Below are 23,519 nucleotides of genomic sequence, written 5' to 3' on the forward strand. Positions count from 1 at the left end.
TGCATCAAATTAGTGTATCACTTACCTGACATAGGAACCAAGAGTTGAAACTAAAGTCAACTGATTCACAGAGAGTCAGCCTTTATAAGCATAACTGACAATATTATTTTGCCATTTTTCTTTTATACTATCACCCCATGTTTTGGTGAGACTTTAATGGTGTCTCTAAATTTGACTATTCATTTTCTGAACACACCTAAGTGTGAGCCTATAGAAATGATAAGAATTGTAACTTCTACATAGCACTCTCAATGAGAGGAAAGCAATATAAAACTTGTGGTTTACGTAGTGTTCTATCGCTGTGCAGAGACACCATAACCAGGGCAACTATTTTTTATTAAATATTTTCTTTATTTATATTTCAAATGCTATCCCCTCTTCTTGTTTCCCCTCTTAATCCCCCCCCATCTCATCCTCCCTCCCACTGCTCACTAACCGACCCCCTTCTGCTTCCTTGACCAGGCATTCCCCTACCTTGGGACAACTAGCCTTCACAAGTCCAAGGGCGTCTCCTCTCATTGATGTCCAACAAGGCTATCCTCTGCTAACCATATGGCTGAGGTCATGGGTCCCTCCATGTATACTCTTTGATTAGTGGTTAAGTCCCTGGGAGCTCTGGGGGTACTTGTTGGTTCATATTGTTGTTCTTCCTATGGAGGTATAAATCCCGTCAGCTCTTTGGGTACTTTCTCTAGCTCCTCCATTGGGGACCCTGAGCTCAGTTAATGGCTGGCTGAGAGCATTCCCCTCTGTATTTGTCAGGCACTGGCAGGGCCTCTCTGAAAACTGCTATATCAGGCTACTGTCAGCAAGCACTTGTTGGCATCCACAACAGTGTCTGGGTTTGGTAACTGTATATGGGATGGATCCACAGGTGGGACAGTTTCTGAACGGTCTTTTCTTCAGTCTCTGTTCCACACTTTGTATTTTATCTCATGGGTATTTTGTATCACATCTAAGAAGTACCAAAGTATCCACACTTTGATCTTCCTTCTAAAGCTTCATGTGGTCTGTGAAAAATATCTCGGGTATTCCAAGCTTCTGGGCTAAAATCCACTTATCAAGTAGTACATACTATGTGTGTTTTTTGTGTTTGGGTAACCTCACTCAGGATGATATTTTCTAGTTCCATCCATCTGCCTAAGAATTTCATGAATTTATTGTTTTTAATAGCTGAGCAGTAGTAGATTGTATACATGTACCACATTTTCTGTGTCCATTCTTCTGTTGAGGGGCATTTGGGTTCTTTCCACCTTCTGGCTATCATAAATGAGGGTGCTATGAACAAAGTGAAGCATGTGTCCTTATTACATGTTGGAGAAATTTCAGGGTATATGCCCAGAAATGGTATAGCTGGGTCGTCAGGTAGTACTGTGTCCAATTTTTTGAGGAACTGCCAAACTGATTTCCAGAGTGGCTTTACCAGTTTGCAATTCCACCAGTAATGGAAGAGTGTTCCTCTTTCTCTGTATCCTCTCCAGCATCTGATGTCACTTAAATTTTTGATCTTAGCCATTCTAACTGGTGTGAAGTGGAATCTCAGAGTTGTTTTGAGTGACATTTCCCTGATGACTAAGGATGTTGAACAATTCTTCAGGTACTTCACAGCCATTCTGTATTCTGCAGTTAAAATTTCTTTGTTTAGTTCTGTATCTTATTTTTAATAGGGTTATTTGCTTTTCTGGAGTCTAAGGTCTTGATTTCTTTGTATTTATTGGATATTAGTTCTCTTTTGGATGTAGGATTGGTAAAGATATTTTCCCAAGCTGTTCATTGCCATTTTGGCCTATTGACAGTGTCCTTTTACTTACTTTAGCTTTGCAATTTTATGAGATCCCATTTGTAAATTCTTGTTCTCAGGCAATAAACTATTGGTGTTCTGTTCAGGAACTTTCCTCCTGTGCCCATGTGCTCAAGGGTCTTCCCCACTTTCTTTTCTATTAGTTTCAGTGAGTCCAGTTTTATGTGGAGATCCTTGAACCACTCAGACATGAACTTTGTATAAGGGGATAAGTATAGATTGATTTTCGTTCTTCTACATGCTAACTGCCAGTTGAACTAGCACCATTTGTTGAAAATGCTGCTTTTTTTTCCCCCACTGGATGGTTTTTGTTCCTTTGATCAAGTGACCATAGGTGTGTAGGTTCATTTCTGGGTCTTCAATTCTGTTCCATTGATCTACCTGCCAGTCACTGTACCAATACCATGCAGTTTTTATCACGATTGTTCTGTAGTGCAGCTTGAGATCAGGGATGGTGATTACTCTGCAAGTGCTTTGATTGTTGAGAATAGTTTTCACAATCCTGAGACTTTTTGTTATTCTAGCTAAATTTGCAAATTCCTTTTTATAGTTCTATGAAGAATTGCATTGGAATTTTGATTGGCATTGCACTGAATTTGTAGATTGCTTTTGGCAAGATGGCCATTTTTACTATATTAATCCTGCCAATCCATAAGCATGGGAGATCTTTCCATCTTCTGAGATCTTCTTCAATTTCTTTCTTCAGAGTCTTGAAGTTCTTGTAATATAGATCTTTCACTTGTTTAGTTAGATTCACACCAAGGTATTTTATATTATTTGTGAATATTGTGAAGAGAGTTGTTTCTCTAATTTGTTTATCCTTTAGTAAGGTCACTGATTTGTTTGACTTAATTTTATATTCAGCTACTTTGCTGAAGTCCTTTATCAGGTACTATATTGATTAGGTAGGGAGAGAGTGGACAGCCTTCTCTAGTCCCCGATCTCAGTAGGATTGCTTCAAGTTTCTCTCCATTTAGTTTGGTGTTGGCCACTGGTTTGCTGTAAATTGCTTTTACTACATTTAGGTATGGGCCTTGAATTCTTGATGTTTCCAAGACTTTTATCATGAAGGGGTGTTGAATTTTGTCAAATCTTTTTTCAGCAGAATGAGATGATCCTGTGTTTTTTTTTTTTTTTTTAGTTTGTTTATCTAGTGGATTATGTTGATGGATTTTTCTTATATTGAGCTATTCCTGCATCCCTAGGATGAATCCTACTTAGTCATGATGGATGACCGTTTTCATGTGTTCTTGGATTTGGTTTGGAAGAATTTTATTGAGTATTTTTGCATTAATATTCATAAGGGAAATTGGTCAGAAGTTCTCCTTTGTATGGTAATTGTGTATTTTAGGTATCAGAGTAATTGTGGCTACATAGAACGAATAGGGTAGTGTTCCTTCAGTTTCTATTTTATGGAATAGTTTGGAGAGTATTGGTATTAGGTCTTCTTTGAAAGTCTGATAACCCTCTGTACTAAACCCATCTGGTCCTGGGCTTTGCTTGGTTGGGAGATTATTGATGACTGCTTCTATTTGTTTCTGGGTTATGGGGCTGTTTAGATAGTTTATCTGATCATGGTTTAACTTCGGTCCCTGGTATCTGTCTAGGAAATTGTCATCCAGGCAATTTCATTCAGATTTTTTAGTTTCATTGAATATAGGCTTTTGTAGTAGGATCTGTTGATTTTTTGGATTTCCTGTGTTTCTGTTATGTCTTCCTTTTCATTTTTGATTTTGTTAATTTGGATACTGTCTCTGTGCCCTCTAGTTAGTTTGGCTAAAGGTTTATCTATCTTGTTGGTTTTCTCAAAGCACCAGCTCCTAGATTGGTTGATTCTTTATATAGTTCTTTTTGTTACTACTTGGTTGATTTCAGCCCTGAGTTTGATAATTTCCTGACTTCTACTCCTCTTGGGTGTATTTGTTTCTTTTTGTTGTAGAGCTTTCAGCTGTGCTGTCAAGTTGCTAGTGTATGCTCTCTCCAGTTTCTTTTTGGAGGTACTCAGAGCTATGCGTTTTCCTCTTTGGACTGCTTTCTTTCTTTCTTTCTTTTTTTTCTTTTTTTCTTTTTTTTATTCGATATATTTTTTATTTACGTTTCAAATGATTTCCCCTTTTCTAGCCCCCCACTCCCCGAAAGTCCCATAAGCCCCCTTCTCTCCCCCTGTCCTCCCACCCACCCCTTCCCACTTCCCGGTTCTGGTTTTGCCCTATACTGCTTCACTGAGTCTTTCCAGAACAAGGGGCCACTCCTCCTTTCTTCTTGTACCTCATTTGATGTATGGATTATGTTTGGGGTATTCCAGTTTTCTAGGTTAATATCCACTTATTAGTGAGTGCATACCATGAGTCACCTTTTGAGTCTGGGTTACCTCACTTAGTATGATGTTTTCTAGCTCCATCCATTTGCCTAAGAATTTCATGAATTCATTGTTTCTAATGGCTGAATAGTACTCCATTGTGTAGATATACCACATTTTTTGCATCCACTCTTCTGTTGAAGGATACCTGGGTTCTTTCCAGCATCTGGCAATTATAAATAGGGCTGCTATGAACATAGTAGAGCATGTATTCTTATTATATGGTGGGGAATCCTCTGGGTATATGCCCAGGAGTGGTATAGCAGGATCTTCTGGAAGTGAGGTGCCCAGTTTTCTGAGGAACCGCCAGACTGATTTCCAGAGTGGTTGTACCAATTTGCAACCCCACCAGCAGTGGAGGAGTGTTCTTTTTTCTCCACACCCTCTCCAACACCTGCTGTCTCCTGAGTTTTTAATCTTAGCCATTCTGACTGGTGGAAGATGAAATCTCAGGGTTGTTTTGATTTGCATTTCCCTAATGACTAATGAAGTTGAGCATTTTTTAAGATGCTTCTCCACCATCCGAAGTTCTTCAGGTGAGAATTCTTTGTTTAACTCTGTACCCCATTTTTTTAATTGGGTTGTTTGGTTTTCTGGAGTCTAACTTCTTGAGTTCTTTATATATATTGGATATTAGCCCTCTATCTGATGTAGGATTGGTGAATATCTTTTCCCAATTTGTTGGTTGCTGATTTGTCCTTTTGATGGTGTCCTTTGCCGTACAGAAACTTTGTAATTTTATGAGGTCCCATTTGTCAATTCTTGATCTTAGAGCATACGCTATTGGTGTTCTGTTCAGAAATTTTCTCCCTGTACCGATGTCCTCAAGGGTCTTCCCCAGTTTCTTTTCTATTAGCTTCAGGGTGTCTGGCTTTATGTGGAGGTCCTTGATTGTTTCCCATAGGTTTGGGTATGTTGTGCTTTCATTTTCATTAAATTCTAAAAAATCTTTAATTTCTTTCTTTCTTTGTTTCTTTGTTTCTTTGTTTCTTTGTTTCTTTCTTTCTTTCTTTCTTTCTTTCTTTCTTTGTTTCTTTCTTTCTTTCTTTCTTTCTTTCTTTCTTTCTTTCTTTCTTTCTTTCTTTCTTTCTTTCTTTCTTCCTTGATCAAGTTATTATTGAGTATAGTATTCAGCTTCCTGAACAAATATGTGGGCTTTCTATTGTTTTTGAAGTTGTTGACTAGTAGCCTGAATACGTGATGATCTGATAGGATATATGTGGTTATTTGCATCTTCTTGTATCTGTTAAGACATATTTTGCGACAGATTATATGGTCAGTTTTGGAGAACATACTATGAGGTTCTGAGAAGAATGTATATTCTTTTGATTTAGGATAAAATGTTCAATAGATATATATCTGTTAGATCCATTTGGTTCATTGCTTGTGTTAGTTTCACTTTTACTCTGTTTATTTTCTCTTTCCATTATCTGTCCACTGATAAGAGTGGTGTGTTGAAGTCTCCCACTATTATTGTATGAGGTGTAATGTGTGCTTTGAAGTTTAGTAAAGTTTTTTATTTTTTATTTTTTTATTTTTTTATTTATTTATTTATTTATTTATTTATTTATTTATTTTTATGAATGTGGGTGTCCTTGAATTTGGAGCATAGCTATTCAGGATTGAGAGTTTTTCTTGGTATACTGTTCCTTTGATGAGTATGACGTGACCTTCCTTATCTTTTTTGATAACTTTGGCTTGAAAGTCAATTTTATTCCATATTATAATGACTACTCCAGCTTGTTTCTTGGGGCCATTTGCTTGAAAAATTGTTTTCCAGACTTTTACTTTGAAATAGTGTCTCTTTGTCACTGAGGTGGGTTTTTTGTATGCAGCAAAATGTTGGATCCTATTAAGTATCCAGTCCATTAGCCTATGTCTTTTTATTGGGGAACTGATTCCATTAAGAGACATGAAGAGATACTAAGGAAAAGTGATATGTTGCTTCCTGGTAATATTGTTGTTAATTGTGGAGCTTTGTTTATGTGACTATCTTCTTATTGGTTTTTTAATGGAGGATTAATTTCTTGTTTTTCTAGGATGTAGTTTCCCTCCTCATGTGGGAGTTTTCCATTTATTATCCTTTGTAGGGCGGGATTTGTGAAAAGATATTGTGTACATTTGGTTTTGTCATGTAATATCTTGGTTTCTCCATCTATGGTAATTGAGAGTTTTGCTGGGTATAGTAGCCTGGTCTGGCATTTATGATCTCTTGTGGTCTGTATGAGATCTACCCAGGTTCTTGTAGCTTTCATAGTCTCTGGTGAGAAGTCTGGTATCATTCTGATAGATCTAACTTTATATGTTATTTGACCTTTTTACTTACTGTCTCTAGTATTCTTTCTTTTGTGCATTTGATGTTTTGAGTATTATGTGACAGGAAGATTTTCTTTTCTGGTCCAATCTTTTTTAAGTTCTGTAGGCTTCTGTTATGTCCACAGGTATCTCTTTCTTTAGGTTAGGGAAGTTTTCTTCTATTGAAGATATTTACTGGCCTTTTAAGTTAAGATTTGTAGCTCTCTTCTATCCCGGTTATCCTTAGGTTTTGTCTTCTCATCATGTCCTGGATTTCCTGGAAGTTTTGAGTTAGGAACTTCTTGCATTTTGCATTTTCTTTAACTGTTATTTCACTGCTTTCTATCATATCCTCTGCACTTGAGATTCTCTCATCTCTCTATTGTATTTTCTTGGTGATTCTTTTATCTATGACTCCTGATTTCTTTCCTAGGTTTTCTATCTCCAGAGATGTCTTCCTTTGTGATTTCTTTATTGTTTCAGCTTCCAATTTTAGATCCTGTATGGTTTTGTTCTGTTCCTTCACCTGTTTGTCTTTTCCTGTAATTATTTAAGGGATTTTTGTGCTTTGTCTTTAAAGGCTTCTAGTTGTTAATTTCTCTTCTACTGAATTTTGTTAAGGAAGTTATTTATGTTTTTCTTAAAGTCCTCTATCAGCATCATGATATTTGATTTTAAATCCAACTCTTGCTTTTCCAGTGCTTTGGGGTTTCCAGGACTTGCTTTGATGGGAGAATTTGATATTGCAAAGTAGCCTTGGTTTCTGTTGGTAGGGGTCTTGTACTTACATTTTGCCATCTGGTTATCTCTGGTGTTAGTTGGTGGCCTTCTATCTCTGGCTGTAGTCCCTTCTGTAGGCCTGTAAGCCTGTGCCAGCACTCCTGGGAGTCCAAATCTCTTGTTGGGATCTGTTTACAGATGGCTGGGGAGCCAATCAGATCCTGGGTGCAGATAGCAACTGGAAGGATCCTGTCCCAGCTGCAATACTGTGTATGCCCTGTATGCTCCTAGCCATTCCCCTCTGGACAGTTTTTGGAGAGAAAGTGGATCTTTCACCTCTGAGCACAGAAGTGCTGCTGGGAGATCACTTTCTCCATTAGGGCAATGCACAGAGGGAGTTAGAGCTGCCTGGCTCCCTGGTAGAAATGATGACCAGAATGATCCTTCCCCACCTCTTCCACTGAGAGAATGCCCTGTGCACTACTAGCCATTTCCCTTCTGACCATTATTCGAGAGAAAGTGGAGATCTCACCTCAGTGCCCAGTAGTGAAAGCACTGGTGGGAGATTACTCTCTCCTGGCAGGCCATGCATGGAAGATTGTGGAGCTGCCTGGCTACGTGGTGCAAATGGAAACCAGAAGGACCCTCTCCCAGCTCCTCCACTGATCATATGCCCTTTGCACTCCTAGCTGTTCCCCTCCAGACAGTTGTTGTGGAAAGTGGGGATCTCACCTCCATGCCCAGAAGTGAAAGCACTGCTGGGAGATCACATTCTCCTTTCTCCTGGTTGGCTGTGCACCAACTATTATTTTTTTAAAAGCATTTAGCTAGCATTTAACTGTTTCAGAGGCTTAGTGTATTATCCCCATGGTAGAGAGCATGGCAGCAGGAATGGCAGGCATGGTGCTAGAACAGCAGGTGAAAGATATATCCTGATCCATGAGCAGCAGAAGAGAGAGGGGATGGGAAGAAGGGATGGAGTGGGGTAGGAGAATGGAAGGGAGGAAAGGTGAGAGAACAGGGGGAGGGGAGAGACTGGAATAGGCTTTTGAAACTTTAAATCATACCCCTAGTGACTTAACTTCTCCAGTGATGCCACACCTCCTAATACTTCTAATTCTTTAAACATTTTCCACTCCATTAATGATGTCAAAGCTTTTAAAAATACAAACCTGTAAAGGCCATTCTCATCCAATCTAACAAAATTTGCTATGACATCATTTTTTTTTTATTTCAAACCACCACAATTTGAAATACTAACATTTATTTCCACAGAGGATCACATTACTACTCTCCCCAATATGAGGCAAAAAAAACTCTTTTGTCTTATTTTTCCTAGTGCTAAAATGGCCCTTACCATGGCCCTGTGAGTAAAACCTAGAATGCCAGGATAGATTTTAGTAACTAACCAGCATTATGACTTCTAAGTGTAAATGTCCTTCATGCTCTCATATACATGGATGTATACTGTTGTATTTGAATTATACCACATGAGTTGAAGATTCATAAAATCATTGTACAGGTAGAAAATTACTATGTAGTAGAAATGAGTTACCTTTGATGTCATAGCTGATGGGGGACAAAGTCTTTCTTTGCCTACCTGAGTTGATGAAAAGTCTCTTAGTCACTCTTCTTTACCCACTGACCTGTAGGTAGTCAACCAGAATGACTGCTGGATCTTTGCCTTGGCAGTCCTCCTCAGCAGCACCTTCATCTACAATAGCATAGGAACCATCAACCAGCAGGCCATGGACCAGTTGCAGTATCCTTTTGGTGTACTCTAGCATAGTCCTAAATCTAGAAAGATCATCATCATTATTATATGAGATAGACAGGCAGTCAAGGACCTTAGTATTGTATGTCTCTCATTAACAAATTCTGATACTCCTCATGTGAGTTTGTCTCACTTTCCAGACCAAATTCTAACTTCTTACATCATATGTTGCCATAGACAGAGATAGAGATGCTGAGAGCATCCCTATCTTCATCAATTCCTGAATTTTTCTAAATCCTCAATGTGATTCAGAACTCATGTTCTCAGCAATCAGTATTATCATTATCTCTAAATGTTAGTAATATGCTGGCTGCCCACTGAATACTATAGGAAATATTTGTCCTACAATCTCATCAAGGAATCCTAAACCTAGAAGGAATAGTTTCATTATTTCATCAGTTGAACCAGAAGGTAAGACCATTGTCTTTCAACCACCATAATTGTATTGCAAATGTAAGGGATTTGAAAAATCCTTTTCACTTTACCAGGTTTATCTCAGTGCCACCACAAGTTCAAGCTTTCCTGGCCTATGTGTCATTTAAATAGAGTCACAGACTGCTCAGAAAATCCATTCCTGACTTAATATTCCACAGCCTTCAAATCTTCAACATCAGTTAAAATTGTGTCCCCACAAATCACCATTCCTGCCAGCATCTGTGTTACCATCTAACTGCCCAGTAAATGTGTTGAAAGAAATATCCCCTGCTCATCTCTCAGGTGCTTGGAGGTACCATCTGTTTTGGGTCATCCCACCTTCACACTTTTCAAGTTAAGGAACTGTAGAAGACACAGGTATGCTTCGTATGTAGACCACGTTGCACAATCTCATTCTAATGCCAATAAAAAGAAGACAAGGGTTTCTAAAGTATGGGCTCTCAGAGTACAGCAACTTTCCAGTTTTGTTTTTTTCAAACATCTACTCGACACAACATTTTTTGACCAAAAGACACTCATCTATACCTGATGTTCCTGTTCCCTCCTCTTTTCATACTATTTCAGTGCTCCTATTACTTTGCCTAAATCGTTATCAACCTTTGCTAAATTTCAATGAACTTAACTTCAAATATTTACCTCAAGTAACTCATTATCCAGGGGGCCTTTGTATTGCTTGTCTCAGCAGATTACAGGAGTTGAATTCTTCTTCCTTTTTGCATAACGTGGCTCTAAGCAATAGAGTTTCTAAGTTATCCAATATTCCACCCACCACACCAGCAAACCTTTCCTGTTTACTTTCTCTTCTTCTTGTGGCTTCTAAGTGTATGACTCTAGTCACTGTGCCTGTGATAGCCTGGTTTTACTTTGTCGCTAGGGACTATCATTGGACCTCAAGGGCTTCTGGAGCACCTATGTGTCAGCTGTGATCAAGTATCTATCTGTAGTTACAGCCACATACAGCCTTTCTCATTTAGCTGCTGATGGAACACCTCATGTAGGTGTCTTAGAGACAATTCAAATCAAAATTAACAAAATCTCTTCTTCCTCTATGTTTCTAAATGTATTAATGTTTCCTATCATTCGCATAATTGTTCAGATTTAAAACATAGAAATCACTTGATATAACCATTTCCTAGTATACAAGATGTCATTTTTCTACCCTTCTCAGCTCCATTAGCAGAGTTACTTCCTTACATTGACATATTCTCTATGTTGTGTTTAGTTTAAAAACATGCTACCACCTTTGCCTGGGAGCTGGAACCCTTAAGCTGTTGCCTGCACTCTAGCCTTTCCCAGTTCCCTTTTGTTCCTCCAGGCTTAGCTTTACCAAGCAGTCATCACTAACCAGGTTTCTCTCTCTGCCCACCTTTGGGCAATCAAAAACACTCAGGTAGCTTTATTACTTTAGAATTAGCTTACGAGCACAATTACTGTTCTCAAATACCTTCTGCTTGGAAATGTGTGCACTTAATAATTTATTATACCTGTCTCTCTTCCTGCCCTAAATGTAATGGCTTGTATCAGCTACCCTCTGCCAACCCCCTTGCCTATCTTGCAGTGATAGGGGCCACTATTTCTAGCTCCTCCAAGATCTTACATGATTGTATTGTGCTTCTCCTCCTGAAACCTCGCCCAAAAGTCTCTGTTCTTTTCCTGTGTCTCCTTTTCCTCCTGGGACCCGGAAGTCCTACCTGTCCCTTCCAAACTGCAATTGGCTCCTGGCCTTCTTTATTGAACAAATTGAGAACCAATTAGGGAACAACCCCCTCCATTGCTGCTACATACCTTCCATGACAAACTCTAAGTTTATCTTGTCTTGAGTATGTCAGCTAACAAATGATTCTTTGCTTATACACTTGATTATCAATTAGAATGCCAGCAGTATGATCTTCAGAAATGATGTTGTATCATATCTTCTCTACATAAAGTGCCTTCCATTTACTGTAAATCAAATTGAAGACTAGGGTTTGTCTACGTAGGTCTTTTGGATGGTGTGCCCCACCACACTGGTAGGAGTGATTTATACTCAGTATATTATCACATTTTCCTATGTAAGGGTATACAAGTGATATAACCTCTATTTGGAATGTTCTTCTGCTATCCCTCATGTTTGGACTTTTGATAAACCGAGAATCTTGCAGAATAATGGTATCCCTTTAAAGAATACATTGTGCAAGCTCCTTGGGCAGATCCATGATTTGACTTACTATTGCTTGGACTGGTTTATTTTTCTGCATCACAATTTTAGCAATATTTGAGGATTTTTTTGTATTTCATTCATGTAATTATTGTCTGTCTCTTTAAGTATGATATAAACTATAGTGCAGGCATTCTTTTGCTTATTTTAAAAGGTTGTCCCAGGGACAGTGCTTTTTCCATTGAAGATATAAAATAGGTGTTTGTGACCAAGTTATTTCTGAAAATAAATAAGCTAACAAATAAATATGTTGTTTTTTAAGGGGTAGTAGTGAGATCCACATAATGAAAAATGGTGTTTTCCCTGTAGATTTCTTAACTGAGGATGCCAGCTATGTGACAAAACTTACTGATCTAATCAAATCAAAGTCTTCACCTGATCAGAGTGATGTAGATGACTCAGGTAACTTTGTAGGCTTCTTTCCCAACTTTGTGTGGACTCTGAGGGATTTCTCTCTGGATCTAGAAGAAGATGGAAAATCTATCACTCCTGATGAGTACCTGGAGAGTTCACTGGCTCTGAAAAAAGGTAAATGGGGACAATGGAAGTTTGGGATATAATGGTAACAAGAGCAGAAGGATAATATCTGCATTCCTGATAAAATTCTTGACCCTGTAATTATGCTTTCCTCAGTGCTACTGTGGCAAATGAAAACGCAGCCTGGCTGAGTTAGGAAGGCCTGATCTTTTTCATTCCTTTTGTTTTGGTTTTGCTCATTCTACATAAATTATTACCCCCTTGCTTTGGGAAAGTTGTATTATTTAAAGGGTCATATATTTTAAAAAAATTATTTAAAGTTTACTGCATCTAATATATTCTTCCTTAAGGTACTGATGAGAATACTAAAAGATTTAATGAGCCACGACTGTGTATCAGGAAGTTCTTCCCAAAGAGGAAATGCTTCATCTTCCACAGGCCTGCTGACAGGAAGCAACTTAGGGAACTAGAGTTTATGCGGGAGGAGGAGCTGAATAAAGAATTTGTAGAAGAATTTGAAAAATTCTGCTCATACATCTACAGTGATTCTGGTGTCAAGACTCTGTCTGGTGGCATCATAATCAATGGGAAACGTGAGTCATCCCTTCTACCTCTTATTGGGTCTTCTCCCCATTGTATGATACTGACAAAGCCACTTCAAACCAGACCAAATACCAATTGTTGATGTTGTTGAAATGTATTGTATGTCTCTCATGGTAGAATTTACTTGAAAAGTAAATCTACTTCTCAGAATCTCATATTTGTAATAACAAAGGGGAGGGGAAATCATCAGAATCCAATGTAACCTGAAAAACAATTTCCACTTGCTCATGGTTCCCTACTCATGGAGAGGCTAACTGAAAGTCACAAAAGATCAAATACCACATTGGACTAATGCAACAGAGTAAAGCAGGACATGACTTACCAATTCAGGAAAGTAGAAGTTATGTGACTGAAAGAAGAGAATACATGAGAGGTGTGGAGTCATGATGCAGTGGTGATGTCCTGATAGAGCAGAACATGATAGTAGGAAAGTAAACTTGGTTCCAAGCTTTGTAGGAAGGTCTCTAATTTATAGACATATAACACTTGAGTAGAATTAAGTAATCATTCATTGGGTTAGAACAAAATTATGGCAGAAAAAAAGTGTCTAAGGAAAAAAGGTGTCAAAGAGACATGGAAGCTAATATATTTTGATGCCAAATTTAAACATTTCCATTATAATAAAATATGACAGTATGGTAGGTCCAAGAAGGAACTACAATATGCCACCTTGGACTGAATCTCTTAATTTCCTATATATTGTCTTATTTATTGGGAAAGTAATATTAGGAGAAATTAGATTTTGGAGTGTGTGAAGTTGTTTGTCTTCGGATAATTTAATATGGATTTTTCCACTGATATTTATAGGGAACACCATAGAGTGAGGCACCTCATGGGCCAGGGATGTTGGTCAGATCATAGAATGATTTACAAGCATTCACAAAGATGTTGGTTTTATCCCAACACCATATGAACTGGTATAGCTCTGAAAATCTGTAATCTTATTTTTGCAGGAGTGGAAGCAGGAGGATCAAAAATACAAATTCATCATTTCTAACATTTCTCAGACTTCTGTTAACTTTGATATATAGCTAAACTATTTCAATAAACAAACAAAGAAAGAAAAACCAAATTAAAAAAAAAACACATGCACAAAATGTAATTAGAGATTTGAACAAAAGAAAAAAAGAAAATCTATGATTCATCACAACTATAGAAACAAAAAAGAAAATGTAGGACTGACTCATATAGAACTGTTGAGAGGAAGGCCCTGACATCTACTCTTACTTGCTTGAGAGCTGGTTCCTGTGATGCCATGCTTTCAGTCCTACAAAGAGCCAAGGTGTAAGAAAACCTGAATGTTTTGGTTATTCTATAGCTCTCTTGGGGAAAAAATGGATAGACCTATTTATACAGTGTAGAAACAGTGCTAGTAGCATGTATCACTTAAAGTTAGTAAAAGAAAGAAAAGAAGGAATAAAGTTTGGAAGTGATGAAAGAAGGAAGGAAGGAAGGAAGGAAGGAAGGAAGGAAGGAAGGAAGGAAGGAAGGAAGGAAGGAAAGAAGGAAGGAAGAGAAGTAAAAAAGAACAGCAACAAAATCCACCCAACCACAACAAAAGAAGAGGAAGAGGAGAAAGACAGTGACAAGTTTTCTCTTTGACCATTTAATGAGAGAGAAAGGAAAGATAATGAGAAGGAAATTTTTTAAAAAAAAATGAGGGGTGTTAAAATAAGGAGATACAGTGTTTCCAGCCTTCCGAACCCTGTCCTAAGAGATTCAATACAAAATCCATCTCTGGGATAAATGAAGAGGCAGTAAAATTGGGCTTTGATTTCTGGATCTCCAGGTTATATTACATTATCCCTTTGGTGTTCTTTCTTAGAAAATTGTAGAAATCATGTACTCTGTACAGAGACTAATAGTCATTTTGAAACTCCTTTATATAGGTCTAAAAAGCCTGGTGGAGACTTATGTCAATGCCATCAGCAGTGGGTCTCTCCCCTGCATGGAGAGTGCTGTGATGACTTTGGCCCGGATAGAGAACTCAGCAGCAGTGCAAAAGGCCATCACCCACTATGAAGAACAGATGAATCAGAAGATCCAGATGCCCACAGAAACCCTCCAGGAGTTGCTGGCCCTGCACAGAACCTGTGAGAGTGAGGCCACTGAGATCTTTGTGAAAAATTCTTTCATGGATGTAGACCAAAATTTCCAGAATGAATTAGGGGTAAGTGTGGCACTCATCATCTTAATAGTCAAGAAAAATGTGTCTTTTAGAGGAAGGAATTGTCTTTAGTCTCCAAGGCAGGGATACTCAGTGATGTGCACAGATTTAGTGACTATTTAATGATTAGATTCTGCTGGACTTTGATAAAAAAAAAATCAAGCACTTTTGTTAACTACATTTTCCACAAAATTTCATTTTGTTTATTATAAGAAAACATGGACATTTGATCGGTGATGATCCCTCCCTGATTAGCATGCCCTGATTTTGTTAATGATACATTGTTGTGATCAAAACTTCTAGTGAAGCTAGCTAGTCAGTGTCAGTAGGAAATAGTCATCTTCTTATCTAAGTTACTTTCAGGATGTAAGGTATATAGATATTCTATTCCATTATCTACTCTATATGATGAGATTCACATCATTATCATCATCATTGTTCATTAGCTTCATAGTGACAAAAAACACAGAATTTTACAATATCAAAAAAATATATTTTTTCTTTTATTGAGTACTTTTAGTAAAGTCTCTGGCCTTAGTACTCTGTGTTTGTTACTCATTATCTGACTAGAGACCTCTGAAATTGCTATTGCTCATCCTGAATTACACACCAGGAATTATCTGTCCACAAAGGGTAAGGACCCAAAATATTGGAGTGGTACATTCAAGGAGTTCAAAGGAGCCTGTCTAACTATTAACCTTTGTGATAGGAGCTATCCCTAAAATCAGAGACTTGAAAATTAAATGGTTTCCTATGATGTAGCATGTGTGCATTGACAATCACTTTCTACGATAGGAAGCGTGTGTAACAGGAGAGATACAGAAGGATTCCTTCAGAGACTTATGAACTAAAGGGCCAGTTTCTGAAGGGACCTGAGGAGATCTTACAGTAATGTGAAGACTGTGGCCCCATTTAGACATTATTCAGTAGTCTGTTGTGTATCTCCCTCCTGTCCACCACCAGACCCAGCTGGAAGGCAAGCAAGATGCCTTTGTTAAGAAGAACATGGACATGTCATCAGCTCGATGCTCAGATTTACTGGAGAGGATCTTTGGCCCTCTGGAAGAAGAAGTGAAGCAGGGTTCATTTCATAAACCAGGAGGTTACTACCTTTATCTTCAAAAGAAACAAGAACTGGAGAAAATGTATAAGCAGACTCCTGGAAAGGGACTCCAGGTAAATGGATATGTGGGTAGCATTTTGTCGTGCTTGGTATAGAATCTCCATCAAATGTCAATCTCTGAAAGGAAGGTACAATGCTGTCTGTGGGCTGTACCTTTGTCTTATATTCATACAGGTAGTCAACTATGAAACAGATAGCAGCTTCTTCCTTCGGAGTACAATTGGACCTCTAAGAAATATTTGTAGAAATCATTCATTCTCTCATTTATTCATCTAATCATCCAGCAGTTATTTATTTATCCCCAATGTTTACTGTACTTCTCAGGGAGCTAGGGCTAATGTAATTTAAGGAATAACCAAATCAAGTAACTACTAAGTTTTCTCAAAAACTCTAGGTAATGATAGCTTACAGGCCAGTAATATAGCAATAGCAGTTGGTACAGAGATTGTCCTCCCTGTTTTGTAGAAGTTACCTCATTGAGTTCTGACATCAATTCCATTAAGTATTTATTATTTTTATTATCTCAGAGAAAGAAAAGGAAATTGTGGCAGAAAGAAGTTAAGACCTCACTCAAGATCACAGTGTCAATGAGCTTTATAACCTGAATGAAAATTCAGAGTACATAGTCTTTGCCCTTAGCCATTTTAAATTGCCCTACTTAGGCACTTGAGGTCAAGATTAGATTTGGCTACATACTATTTTTAAATGGCCACCTCGACCAAGACAAGTCTTCTAAAAGAAAACTAGTGTGGAGCTTATATACAGCTTCAGAGAGTTAGTCCATTATCATCATGATGAGGAGCATGTTGACGCACAGGTAGACATGGGGCTAGAAAAGAAGCAGAGAGCTTTATACCCTGAAGTACAGACACTGGCTTGACCTAAGTTTTTCAAACCTTAAAGCTCAAGGCATACTTGCTTGATTAAGTCCATACCCCAAATCATTCTCAAATACTTTTACTCCCTGATAACTAAGCATGGAAATATTTGAGTCCATGGGGGCCATTCTCATTCAAATAACCATGGTAACTCTTTTTGAAATGTTATGGCAGAATTCTAGATGTTCTCAGACTGATATGCAGAAGTCATTAAGGCAGGAAGGATGGTCTAATGCCAGGAGGTTTGTTTGGACAAGATGACAAGGATAAGTTCCTAGTTAATACTTCAGGGTAGGCTCCATGCAGGAAAGTGTATAGTCAACACAAAATAAAGTCAATGGTATTGTTGTAGACATTTTATCTCCCTGTGTTTGGATGGGTTTTGTTTGTTTATTTTATTTATCTTTTGTTCTTATATTAATTACAGTTACACTTCTGTGTTTTAATGATTTGGTCTTGATGACAGGTTTTTTTTTTTTTTTTTTTTTTTGTTAGGGAGTTGTTTACCTGTTTGTTTTTTAAAAGGAGAAAGGAAGAAAAGGCAAGGAGTTGGGCGGGTAAGGAGGCCTGGAGGATCTGGGTCAATTGGAGGGAAGAAAACATGTGATCAGAATGTATTGTATGATAAAATTGTTTTTCAATTAAAGATGGTTACATTTTTAAGTGAAAATCAACATATTTAGCTGAAGGTAACATACAAAATAAATATTTTGAAGGGAATAAGGCATCAAAGATACAGACAGATGAATAGAGTCAGCTGACTGAGACTGGGGGAGACCTCAAGTTCATTTTAAAACCCTAAACCTAAAATACTATTTGAATTACAAGGTATTTGCTCCATAGTTGATAAAATTAAATTGAAAGAAATAAGCATGATTTGTCTTCAACTTACATACTTACTTCCTCATTCTATCTTACTTCAACATCTAGGCTGAAGAGATGTTGAGAAAGTACAATGAGTCCAAGGAGGAGGTGGCTGAGACACTTCTAAAGATGGACCAGTCACTCACAGAAAAGGAAAAGCAGATTGAAGGTAAGAGCTACTGAGATGATTCCAGATGCTGGAAATTCTCAGCATGAGCTGCAATATTGGTCCATAAGACATCACCATTGTAGAGACAAAGATATTATTGTAGTGACAAATGTCACTCTTAGCTTCATGGTGGCTGTTTTTAAACCAGTAGATAAGGCAGTGTTCCTCCTCATTAGCCAGTTTCCAGGATAAAGATTCCACAATGTGGTAAAAAACAAAAGCAGCTCAAAACTTACTCATCTCCTTTACTTTTTTCTCTTCTCAGTGGAACGTGTAAAAGCTGAAGCTGCAGAAGCTGCAAAGAGAGCAGTGGAGGAAATGCAAAAGAAGCATGAGCAGCTGATGGAACAGAAGGAAAAGAGTTATCAAGAGCTCATGAAACAGATGACCAAGAAGATGGAGCAAGAACGGAAAGAGCTCATGGCAGAGCAAGAAAGAATCATTTCCCTTAAAATTCAGGTACCTGGCTGCACCAAATTCTGATTGCCCTGGGTTCTTTGGTTCATTAGGTTTTATTTGCTTTTGGTGTTTTGGCTATTTGTTTGTTTGTTTTCTCTTGTAATTTTTTTTTCATCATTGCAGTCCCTCCCTTCTCTCCTCCCAGTTCTGCCCTTATAATTCCTTACCCCCATTCCACTTTCCCCTTCTTCTCATAGAGGAGGAAGCCCTCTTTGGTACCACCCACTGTAGGATATCTAGTCCCAGCAGGACTCTGCTACTGAGACCCAATCATGAAGTCCAAGTAGGGGAAGGGGATCCAATGGTAGGCAGCAATGTCAGAAACAGCCCCTGCTCCAACTCTTAGTGGAGCCACAGGAAGGCCAAACTTCACATTTGCTCCAAAAGGTGGGGTGGGGCCTAAGTCAAAGCCCTGTATGCTCTAAAATTGGAGGGTCAATCTCTGGGTGTTTCTATGGGCCTAGGTCAGTTGATTCTATATGTCTTTTTGTAAAGTCCTTGATCGCCCCCAAACCCCTTTCCTCAGTTTTATCTCCAACTCTTCCATAAGATTCAACCTGATGTTTGGCTGTGGGTCTCTGCATGTGTTTTCATATGCTGCTGAATGAAGCCTCTCAAGAAACAGTTATACTAGGTTACAGTCTATAAAGATAGAAGAAAATCATTAATAGTGTCAGGGGTTGGCCTTCTCCCATTGGGGATAGTTCTCAAATTGAACCAGTCATTAACTGGCCATTCCCACAGTCTCTGCTACATCTTTATCCCTATACATCTGGTAGGTAGAACAAATTTTAAGTTAAAGGATCTATGGTTGGGTTGACATACCCCTCCTTCCACTGGAAGTCCTGCCTAGTTACAGGGGGTGACCAGTTCAGTCTCTATATCTCCTTCTGATAGGAATCTCAGCTAGTTCATCCCTAGGATCTCCCCCAACCCAGGTCTCCAGCCTGTCCAAGAGATGTCTCCCTTTGATTTCCAGTATCACTCTAAGCCTCTCCTGCCCTATCTCTCCAAACCTGATCACCATCCTCATTCCCCTCATCATCTTTCACACAGTTCCCTCCCTCCATCCAAGTCTGATGAATCTTTTGTTTCCCCCTCTGTGTGAGAGTCACACATTCTCCCTTGGGATTTTCTCATTATTCAGTTACTTTGGGTATGTGGATTAGCATGGTTATTCTGCATTTATGGCTAATGTCAAATTATAAATGAGTACAAACCATGTATATCTTTCTGGTTCTGTGTTACCTCACTCAGAATGATAAACTCAAGTTCCAGCCATTTGCCTGCAAAATTCATGGTGTCATTGATTTTAATAGCTGAATACTATTATATTTTGTAGATGTATCACATTTTCTTTATCCATTCTCCAGTTCAGAGACATCTAGGTTGTTTCCTGCTTCTGGCTTTTACAAATAAATCTGCTATGAACACAGTTGAAGAAGTGTCCCTGTGGTATTGGGGGTGGGGGGGGGAATCTCTGGGGTATGTATACAGGAGTGGTATAGATGGATCTTGAGATAAAACTATTCCCAATTTTCTGAGAAGCTGCCAAATTGACTTTCAACGTGATTTTTTACAAGTTTGCACCCCAGCCAGCAGTAGAAGAGTGTTCTTCTTTCTCCTCATCATTGCCAGCATTTGCTGCCACTTGAGATTTTGATCTTAGGCATCCTGATGAGTATAAGATGGATTCTCAGGGTAGATTTGATTTGCATTTCCCTCACTAAGGATATTAAAGATTTCTTTAAGTGCTTCTCAGCCATTTGAGATTCCTCTGTTGAGAATTCTCTGTTTAGCTCTGTACCCCATTTTTAATTCATTTGTTGGTGTTCAATTTCTTGAGTTCTTTACATATTTTGGATATTAGTCCTCTGTCATATGTAGGATTGATGGAAATACTTTCCCATTTTGTAGGCTGCCATTTTGCCCTATTAATGGGTTCCTTAGTCTTGTAAAAGCTTTTCAGTTTCATGAGACGCCATTTATTGTTTATCTTAGTTCCTGAGCTATTGATGCTGTGTTCAGAAATTTGTCTCCTCTGCCACACCAATGAATTCAAGGCACTTCCCCCACTTTCTTTTCTCTTAGATTTAGTGTGTTCAGTTTGATATTGAGGTCTGTGATCTACTTGGACTTGAGTTTTGTGCAAGGTGATAATTATGGGTCTATTTGAAATCTTCTACATATAGATTTTCAGTTAGACCAGCACAATTTGTTGAAGATTGTTTAATTTTGTTATTGCATTGTTTTGGCTTCTTTGTCATAAGCCAACTGTCCATAGATGTGTACGTTTATTTCTGGGTCTTTGATTCTATTCCATTGATCAACCAGTCTGTTTTTATGCCAATACCATTTAGCTTTAATTACTATTGATCTATAGGATATCTTGAAATCAAGGATGGTGATTCATCCAGGAGTGCTTAACTGTACAAGATTGTTATAGCTTTTCTGCTTTTTTTTTTGTTTTTCTATATGAAATTGAGAATTGCTCTTTTAAGGATTGTAAAAACATATGTTGGAATTATGATGGAGATTGCATTGAATCTGTAGATTGTTTTTGGTAAGATTGTCACTTTCACTGTGTATGTTAATCCTACTGATCCATACATTGAAGAGATCTTTCCGGCTCTTGATATCTTCCTGCAGGGACTTGAAATTCTTGTCATATAAGTCTTTCACTTGCTAGGTTAGTTACACCAAAATATTTTATATTATTTGTTGTTATTGTAACAGGTGTTGTTTCCCTAATTTCTTTCTCAGCCCATGTATCCTTTGTGTAAAAAAGGGCTAATCAGTCTTTTTTAGTTGATTTTGTATCTAGCCGGCACATTGATGAAAGTATTTGTCAGCAGTAGGAGTTCTCTGGTAGAATTTTGGTGGTTGTTTATGTATACTATCATATTGCCTAAGAACAGTGATACTTTGACATCTTCCTTTCCAATTTGTATCTCCATGATCTCCTTTAGTAGTCTTATTGCTCTATCTAGAACTTCAAATACTATATTGAATAGATAGGGATAGAGTGGGCAGCCTTATCCTTTTTGTTCTTTTTGTAATATTGATTTCACTTAATTAAATCAATTTAATTTGATGTTAAGTATTCCTTGCTGTATATTGCTTTAATTATGGTTACGTATAAACCTTAAATCCTTGATATCTCCATGACTTTTAATATGAAGGGTTATTAGATTTTTGTCAAAGGCCTTTCCAGCTATTGTGAGATGATCACATGAGTTATTTTTCCTTTCAGTACATTTATATAGTAGATTACATTTATTGATTTTCATAAATTGAGCCATTTCTGCATCCCTGGTTTGAAGACTACTTCATCATGGTGGATGTCATTTTTGATTCAGTTTGAATGTATTTTATTGAATATCCTTTCATTAATGTTCATAAGAGAAATTGGTCTGAGGTTCTCATCCTTTGTTGAGTGTGCGGTTTAGGTATCAGGGTGTGACCTCATACAATGTATTTGGTAACGTATTTTCTGTTTCTATTTTGTGCAATAGTTTGAGAAGTATTGGCATTACTTCTTCTATGAATTTCAGGTATAATTCTGCACTAAAACAATCTGGAGTTTGTTGTTGTTGTTGTTGTTAGGAGACTTTTAATAACTGCTTCTATTCACTTGGGTGTTTTTAGGACTGTTTAAATAGTTTATCTGATCTTGATTTAAGTCCTATCCATGTAGAAAATCTTTCAAAATCATTCATTTCATTTAGATTTTCCACTTTTGTAAAGTACTGGCTTTTGAAGCAAGACCAAAGAATTCTTTGTATTTCTTCAGTGTCTGTTATGTCTCCCTTTTCATTTATGATTTTATTAATTTGGATACTGTCTTTCTGCCTTTTAGTTAGTTTGGATAAGGGTTTATCTATCTTGTTGTTTTTCCAAAAGAACAATTTTCTCAAATAACCAGGCCTTTGTTTTGTTGATTTTTTGAACTCTTCTCTGTTTCTAATAGATTGATTTCAACCCTGAGTTGATTATTTCTTGCCATGTACTCCTCTTGGGTGTGTTTGCTTCCTTTTTTCTAGACCTTTAAGGTGTACTTTTAATTGCTAGTATGAGATTTCTCTAATTTTTTTATGAAGGCTATCAGAGCTATGAACTCAGATAGTATGAAAAGACAAAGAATGTTTATTCTACAGAAACATCTAGCATGCCAGGGTTACTAATGTTTCCAAATGGCAACATGCACATAAACAGAGTTCCTTTTATAACAGGACTTCTTTATTGCTTCTGAGATAACAGCAGATGACTAAGACTTAGGGCTTATTACAAGGTGTTACAGAAATCATTAAATGATGGTCATAAAGAAGATATACACTGCAGGAGCAAAAACAGGAGATAAGATATTGATTGAGTTTGTTAAAACAAGACTTCAAGGATGGCCTAGTTACAGTTTTAAACTTCCAAAGACACTGTAAGCCAGTGAAAAATGGTGAAAGTTAAGCCAGGTAATTTTGTTCTTAGTGTATATGTATGTAGGCATTCTCTGTTATAACCTCTTATAAATTTATGATCTGAATATGCAAACTCACAGTGAACACAAGCTCTAAGAGTTGTACAAGACAAAGGGCAGAGATGAGTACCTCTCTCCCCCACTTCTCCTAGGGACTTCTACTTAGAGAAGCACAATTGAACCTTTACCTAGCCTCCTGCTGTGTCATTTTGAGGTGCTAACTGGACACTGGGTAGGGCAGCCTTAAGGGACTAAATCAGGCTAATCAGCTACAAAACTGTAGAAGTAGAATACCTTTGATTTAGGATAGATAGCAAGTGGTCTAAATTGTCCATGGCTTAGCTTCTGAATAGAATATGAAAACTAAATTCCTCACTGATAGGTCCCTTTGATTCATAAACTCAATTTCATTATTTCTTGATTTTAGATCCTGTCTCAATGACCTGTCCTTCAGTAAAAGTGGGATGTTGAAGACTCTCATTATTAATGTTTGGGGTTTGATAAGTGGTTTAAGCTTTAGTAATGTTTCTTTATGAATGTGGGTGCCATTGCATTTGGAGCATGTATGTTCAATATTGTGGAGTCATCCTGATGGATTTTTTTCCTTTCATGAGTATGAAGTGTCCCCATCTCTTTTGATTAATTTTGGTTGAAAGTCTATTTTATCAGATATGAGAATGACTACTCCAGTCTGATCCTTTGTTACATTTGTTTAGTAAACCTTTTA

General features: G+C 37.7%; 1 protein-coding gene across 5 annotated transcripts in view; it reads left to right on the plus strand.

Annotated features, from left to right (window-relative positions):
• LOC127682610 (guanylate-binding protein 1-like) overlaps nt 1-23,519 on the plus strand; it is a 265,092-nt gene that overhangs the window by 239,017 nt on the left and 2,556 nt on the right. For 2 of the 5 annotated variants that reach the window (XM_052179079.1, XM_052179064.1), the window contains exons 4-10: nt 8,828-8,937; nt 11,913-12,109; nt 12,409-12,651; nt 14,551-14,831; nt 15,792-16,004; nt 17,760-17,862; nt 18,128-18,321. The exons of 1 other annotated variant lie outside the window; for it this stretch is intronic. In XM_052179079.1, coding sequence (XP_052035039.1) covers nt 8,828-8,937; nt 11,913-12,109; nt 12,409-12,651; nt 14,551-14,831; nt 15,792-16,004; nt 17,760-17,862; nt 18,128-18,321 — 1,341 coding nt within the window. Of the gene's footprint in view, nt 1-8,827; nt 8,938-9,325; nt 9,361-11,890; nt 12,110-12,408; nt 12,652-14,550; nt 14,832-15,791; nt 16,005-17,759; nt 17,863-18,127; nt 18,322-23,519 lie in introns of all 5 variants that reach the window. 2 more of the 5 variants (XM_052179062.1, XM_052179067.1) reach the window with 2 other exon arrangements.

The sequence above is a fragment of the Apodemus sylvaticus genome, chromosome 4 (genome assembly GCF_947179515.1).
Source record: "Apodemus sylvaticus chromosome 4, mApoSyl1.1, whole genome shotgun sequence".
Taxonomy (NCBI): Eukaryota; Metazoa; Chordata; class Mammalia; order Rodentia; family Muridae; genus Apodemus; species Apodemus sylvaticus.